Source organism: Centruroides sculpturatus, unplaced genomic scaffold (assembly GCF_000671375.1).
Source record: "Centruroides sculpturatus isolate CEXI.00-Female unplaced genomic scaffold, Cexi_2.0 scaffold4223, whole genome shotgun sequence".
NCBI classification, from domain to species: domain Eukaryota; kingdom Metazoa; phylum Arthropoda; class Arachnida; order Scorpiones; family Buthidae; genus Centruroides; species Centruroides sculpturatus.
Window position 1 is genome coordinate 1 of NW_019388399.1, and position 7,229 is coordinate 7,229.

Genomic DNA, 7,229 nt, shown 5'->3' on the forward strand with positions numbered 1-7,229 from the left:
TAAAACGCCCACACATCCATAGATACAGAAATTACTTTCCCCCGTAATGTTTTTTATTTCTCGACCTGTCAAAATCCCGTGAGCCCATAAATGTAAAAATTTGGAGAGGGATCATTTTAATGCGGATTGCCTTATTTTATCTCTGTTATAATAATCGGGAAAGTATTAAATAAACAGTAAGACAAACATAAAACTAAAGAACCCGCAAAAATATCCCAAATTGGGCTTGGGATTTGCTAGAATTTCGGTCGAAACCAGTGCTAGCCAGGTATTTACTAGTGAAAAGTAACTAGACAAAAACCCAGCTCTTGGTTCTTCACCACATCGATTGCCTTCTAAGACATTGGCGAAACAATGAAATAAAAGTAAAATTTTAGGGGTACGTTCAGAAAAATCGAATGTTATAAATTGCAGATTTTTCTGGACTGCAATTTAAAAACTTTTGAAGACCTATAAATTTCACAGAAATTAAAGAAAGTCCGTCTGACCTTCTTTAATCTCGAGAATGGAGTCAGAAAGATGAAAGCCGATAGCAGATATGAAAAGTTTAGTGGCAGTAGGCCCGGATATTTAAATTAAAGTAAAAGTTCGGTGCAAACCGGAAGTCACCTTACCAGAACTCAAATATTTTCTCTTCGAAATGAGTTAAATACTTGGCTCTGTTGCTAATTTTGTGAATTTAACACTTATTCCTAGCATAAACATTACAAGTTATAAGCTATTAGTTAAAAGCTTCTGGACTTATAATACTTGTAGCCAGTGCTTTTAACTCATTAATGATTTTAAGTAACTTCATGCGGCCATAATTGCCAACTAGTAGCTGATAACTTGTTACAAAAGTTTTCATTCGACACATATTATTGTAATTTGCTAACTTGTAGAGTATATGACTACAAGAGTTTTACGCAACTGTTTCTCTATTGAATAAAACTCTGGAGAAAACGTGATGTAAGATGCTAGAAAAACGTTGGCAAGAAACAGAAAATATTACCATTTTAATTTAATACCTGCAATATCTATAATAAAAAAGAAATTATATTTAGAAATAATCTAAAACTCTAACTTTTATTCTAACACGTTTGCATCAGAGGAAGGTCACGCAACGCAAAAGTTCTTCGATTAGCATCGAGCGCGTTAAATGGTAGAGGATCATCTGTGTTTAAAGATGGCAGAAATAAGATGTTCTGTAATTGATTTAGTCTTATATAAATCATAAATATGGTGCGATTCGAAGTCAGCTGGTGTTAACGTTCGATGTCCCGGGTGTTTAAATAAATCCTCATTTTCGGATTGGTGCCAAAGGCCGGTCGGAACTTCCAAATTTTCGTAATTTGATACATGTTATGGGTTGAGTATTGCGAGAAGAAATCGGGCGTCGAACAGGATGATACGAGCGAAGATTGGGAATACGTGTAGTGTAGCAGCAATTAATTTTGTTAAAGAACGTAATGTTACTGGCAATTTATGTAGATCTAAGAAAAAGTTTTTTACAGAGGATTAATAAATGTTTGGTATCTGGTTACAATTGTTTAACAATGTATGTCAATTAGGAAATATCTCATTAAATTGGCGTATATGTTAGATCATTCCTATATTTAAGAAGGGGCTTAGAAATTTACCTGTTAATTATAGAGCAGTTTCGTTACCACCGACAATGTTTACAGTTTTTTGTAAAATTTTATATACGCGACTGCTAACTTTGTTGAATAAATACGAGGTACTTTCGGATTTCCGGGTTGGTTTCCGGTCCGGTTTCTCTACATTAGATAATATTTTTGTTCTATATGCTTTAATTCAAAAATCTTTAAAGAAGAAACGAGGTAAATTGTACGCTTTTTTCGTTGGCTTTACTCTGCTATTCGGAGTCGAGCCAAGAAATTGTAACTTTAAAATATTTTTAACTGTAAATAAGTAATTTTCGGCACGATGTATACCAGTTAACACTTCCTTATAAGATATCACAAAAGATATGCCGATAAAAGAGGGTTTTATGTCCAAAACGCGTCTCGGTCGACAAGATATTCCCGAATAAAGATTAATGTCGGAAATGCTCACTCTCTATCTGTGCATCTAGTTGTGACAGTAAAAACAAATGTTTTTTTTCTGTAGTAAAATGCCTGCACATATCAGGGTTTCCTTTGTACTATTAAATAAATAAATAAATACTTGAAAGTAATTTTTCTTACTTGTCGACGAGAACGGATTTTTTTTGTTGCTTACTCCAAAGTCTTCCGCTTCCGCGTTACACAGGTTCGAGTTACAATAAAATTTATAATACAGAATCGCGCCGGAGAGCAGGTTCGAAGTTCCAGCGGTGGTTAAGAGAGGACTGGTTGAATACGATTGTATTAATTTGGCACTTTAAGGATGAATTAGCCTACCGAAACTTTTTATATTCGGAGTGAACGGGAGCGGTTTATACTCTTCCTCGTAAACATTCACACGTAAATCTTTCGATTTTAAATAATAAAAAACAAAATTGTTGTTTCATAACTGGCGTGTACGTCACAGCTGCCGAACGAACCTGTTGCAAGTAATGTATAGTACTTTCCGCTTTCATTAATATCGTTCGAATCTAGTTTCGTAACGTACGGTGAACGACGTAATTCGACACGTGGTGTTTCGGATAACGACGTAATTTCTGTTACCGATTCAAATGTTTTCGTTGTCTAACAACATTTGACAACGTACAATACACATTTCAAAGTCACTTCTACATAATAAAGACAATCACTACTTATAGAAAGATCACGCGTAAGGTGAATAATTACGTATTTATTTCTTTAAATACAGACGATAGATGAAGAAATTATCAATAGACATTAAAGTAATAAATAAAATTTGTGAATAACAGTATTCACTATAATCACTTCTACATCCGTAAAGCAGTTGACCGTCATTTCTAATGTTTATTTCTCCGTTTTCCTTTTTCAAATTTCAACATCCTTCCTTTATGATTTCGTTCGTAAAGTTAATTAATTTCAGATAAAAACTACATCAATTTATTTAAGTTTCTAACTCGAAGATTAATTTATTTTTATTTTTCAAATATTCATAAACTATTTGCCTGAGTTTTACATTTATCTTGTACTTTAATTAACTTGATTAAATGCTTTAAATATTACAAATGGTCGGAGTTTCATTCACAGGGGAAATCATTTCTGTGCCTTTTAATTATTAATTAGAATCAGACAGAAACATTCTTTTGTGTCACAAAACACAATTGATTAACAACAATCAGAAACGACTTAGAAAAGGAAAATAAATAAAATTTTATTTAAAATATCAATTTGTTTACACAAAATAATTCTTGATTAATAAATGTGCAGAACAAATTTTGTATTCGTAAAACATTCATTTAACGTTAATCCGATATTGTTCCTTCGAATGCAACGGAAATAAACGAGGAAATTAAAAACTGTATACGTCATATTTCTGTCGGAAATCGACGTCACTGACGTCATAATTTATCGTGTTTTTAGTCAGAAAACAGGAGTAACAGTATAAAATTCTTAGGTACACGGTTTCACTACTGTGTTTTTGCCGCTCTTCGTGTCGGATGAATTAGAAGTGTCGTCGGACGAGATGAGGTTGGTTGTCTATTTGCAATTCCTATTTCTAGTGGTAAATTCCTGTCGAGAGTTTTGGCAACATTGGAAAAATGTTACTTGCACGTCATCGGCAGACATCTGCTACGAATCGAAAAACTTTTCCTCCGTTGAAATATTAAATCAATTTTTATCCATCAAGTGCGGCAAAGAAACAATTGACTCTCGTTTAATGCGATGTTTGGACGTTAAAAATGTACAAGAGATAGAATTTAAAAATTGTTCTCTGTCAGGAATTGACTTTGGGATATTCACGTTTGGGTATGGAATCGAACACGTCAAAATATTTTACGTATCAAACGTGTATGAAAGAAAGTTCGAAAGCAATTCGTTTAATAACATGTCTTCTCTGCGATCTGTCGTAATAATAAACGTGAAAACCTCGGAACTTCTAAATCTGACATTTCGCAATGTTCCCTCGCTGACTTCATTGAGAATTGTCTTCTATAACTTCACTTTATTTCCCAACAAACCTTTCCGAGAGTTAATTAATCTTTCCGAATTATACATCACTGGTGGTAAGTTAAAAGTTTTACCCGAAGATCTATTTTATAACCTTTACAATTTGACAAAACTGGACTTAAGTTACAACAGCATCGAATCGATTCATCCACTTGTCTTTAGAAATCTCACTCGATTGGAATGTTTGGATTTAGAATATAATCGGATAAAAGATTTACCCGGTGACATGTTAAAAGGTCTTTGTAATTTAAAGACGTTTAAAATTAGTTGGAACCATGAATTATCAGAAATTCCGTCCGGTTTCTTTAAGAAACTGTCCAACTTGACTGAAATTAATGCAGTGTTTTGTTCCTTTATTTCACTCGAAGAAGATGTATTTTCTGACTTAATTAATTTGAAAGACGTCGATTTAGTTTTCAACCGGATTGAACATCTCCCTCCAAATCTTCTCAGAAATAATAAACTCCTGAAACGATTTTCCTGTTCGTTGAATAAAATATCGACACTTCCAACAGGAATTTTTCATGGACTTTCTGAACTGCAAACGTTGAACTTGCACACAAATCGTTTAGAAAATCTTCCCGAAGATGTTTTTCAAAGTTTGTCTTCATTGCAGAGACTCGATTTATCATTCAATCGTCTGACATTTTTACACGAAAACATTTTCCTCCCATTGACTAATTTAAAGTATCTCGATCTGTCTAACAACAATTTAACTAAAATTATCGGGAAGCATCCTTTTGGCAGCAGCAAACATCTGAGTACTCTCCGTTTAAAGAATGTCGGTTTCACACAATGGCCGGTGATAAATTGGACACAATACAACTTGACTGAAGTCGATTTCTCATATAATAGTTTTGAAACCGTCAAATTGCCAATTTACACACCAAATCGAATGCAAATGAATCTGTCTAACTGTAAAATCAGAACAATTCACTTAGATGAGAGGAAATATGGATTTCAAATGCCGACTTATAATTTAAGTAATAACGAAATTACTTGTGACCACAAACTGCAGAAATTCGTTTCTTTCGTTAAGTCAAATATAAAAGTAGCAAAGAAAATGTTTCCAAATATAGAAAACACGAAATGTTACGGAGAAGAAAGAAATTTGCTCGATAATACATCTCTCGTAGTCATAGGAAATAAATGTCCGATCAATTGCGAATGTTTTAAAGAACAAAACCACGTGATTGTCAATTGTTCCGGAAAGGAAATCGACAGAATTCCCGACGTTCTGTTCCCGAATGCCACGATTGTCGATTTAAGTAATAATTACATAAAAGAGTGGTCAAATATCGATTGCGTGACGTGGAGAAACGTCACCCGTCTGCATCTTAGTAATAATTCAATAAGTAATATCCCGGATTATGTTATTTTACCAAACATGAAATGTCTGTGGTTGGACGGAAACCGGTTAATCGAATTATCTTCCGGACTAATGAACCTGATCGATGTTTCTCCGGAATTTAAAATTTACTTGTCCAGAAATAATTGGAATTGCCATTGCCATTCGAAATTTACTAAGGACTGGTTGCTTAGAAACCGACAGAAAATTGCAGATTTCTCCGATGTTTTTTGCGCGAGAAATTCGTCTCTTGTGTCTTTCATCGAAATTGTTTCTAATGATCACTGTAAACAAATTGTAGAAGACAATTTGGCATCGTCAGCAAATGCTTCTTCGAATGAAGATTATTTTAATGAAGTTAGGTCTGTTTTTGGATGGAAAATCGCAGTTGCTGTTCTTACTTCGCTAATGTTATTCAGTTGGATTGTGTTTGCTTACTTTCTTTATTGTCGCAGAGAAAGAAATTTCCAGAAAGTGCCAAAGCCCGGTGATGAAGAAGTGATTTATTACAATGCTTACACTTGACGAATTCCGTAATTACGACAATTCAAATATATCTACTTTTATTCATTTAANTTAATAATAATAATCGCAGGGTCAAAACGGTTAAAAACTGTATACGTAATATTTCAGTTCGAAATGACGATTCAATGTCACTGACGTCTTAATTTATTGAGTTGTCACGTAGCAACAGTACAGATATCGACTATTACAAGTTCAGAGTTGGATTGTGTTTGCTTACTTTCTTTATTGTCGCAGAGAAAGAAATTTCCAGAAAGTGCCAAAGCCCGGTGATGAAGAAGTGATTTATTACAATGCTTACACTTGACGAATTCCGTAATTACGACAATTCAAATATATCTACTTTTATCAATTTAATCAGGACTTGCCAATAATTTGTTATTATGTTGCAATTGTTTCTGTAGAAATTAATTCTGTTTATTTCAAATGTGATGTAACAAATGTTACTTTTTCTGGTAAATTCTGATTAAGTATTATATAAAATGTGTTATAATTAAAATAATAAAGCTGTAAATAAATCGCAAAGTCAATACTGAAATTCGACAATAAAACAATACTTTATATACAGAAAGTAAAGAAATGAAAGCAACAATTTATAATTCAGAAAAATTATTATTAAAATTTCTATCTTCTGTAACGCATCGTTGATATTTCGATAAGAGTTAATATTTTTCTATAGAGAATCTCTCGCAATTCGTTTCGAGATTTAATGCTTTCAACCTGTTATTTTTCTGTAATTCAACTTAATGTATTTTATACTTTGAACAAGTAAAGGAAGGAAGACTGCACTCACTTTACATTATAGTGTAAATATATTTAACAGTGCAAAATATTTGTATACATAAATTTAATGGTTTTTCCGAAGGAAATTACGTCGAAATCTTTGATTATCCAGTGTTTATTATACAATGTTTGGAGATTCTGTCAGTTTTTGATCTCAAATGCTTTAGCTACATTGCGGCTTAACGTTTGCTTCCTCCACACAATTAATGTTCAGTTACTTTCAGATTGACTTTTTCGTTTAGATAAAATATCTCAATCGCAGAGACTTGGGGAAAATATAAGAGTGGAAATGATAAGAGATAATAGATGCTGCCATTAACCCGTACATTGTCGCGAATTACGAAAGAGGCAACTGCCAGAAAAGGCGATAAATTCTGTTTGCGGGCAAAATAAAAAAAAGTATCAAATTTCAAAACTATAATTATAATTTAAAGCCGATTATAATTTCTCTGCTTATGTACGAATCTCTAGCGTGTGGTTTTAAAAATATCATCGTTAATCTATGA

General features: G+C 33.0%; 1 protein-coding gene across 2 annotated transcripts; it reads left to right on the forward strand.

The window, feature by feature from the left end:
* Positions 1-3,070: 3,070 nt before the first annotated feature.
* On the forward strand, positions 3,071-7,029 carry LOC111616928 (leucine-rich repeat-containing protein 15-like). Of its 2 annotated transcripts, none has more exons than XM_023358280.1 (2): positions 3,071-5,969; positions 6,274-7,029. In XM_023358280.1, the coding sequence occupies exon 1, from the start codon at positions 3,586-3,588 to the stop codon at positions 5,941-5,943; it is 2,358 nt and encodes a 785-aa protein (XP_023214048.1). In that variant the 5' UTR covers positions 3,071-3,585; the 3' UTR covers positions 5,944-5,969; positions 6,274-7,029. The 2 variants fall into 2 exon arrangements, with proteins under 2 accessions (XP_023214048.1, XP_023214047.1); XM_023358279.1 differs by having other exon boundaries at positions 3,071-5,881; positions 6,186-7,029.
* Positions 7,030-7,229: the final 200 nt, after the last annotated feature.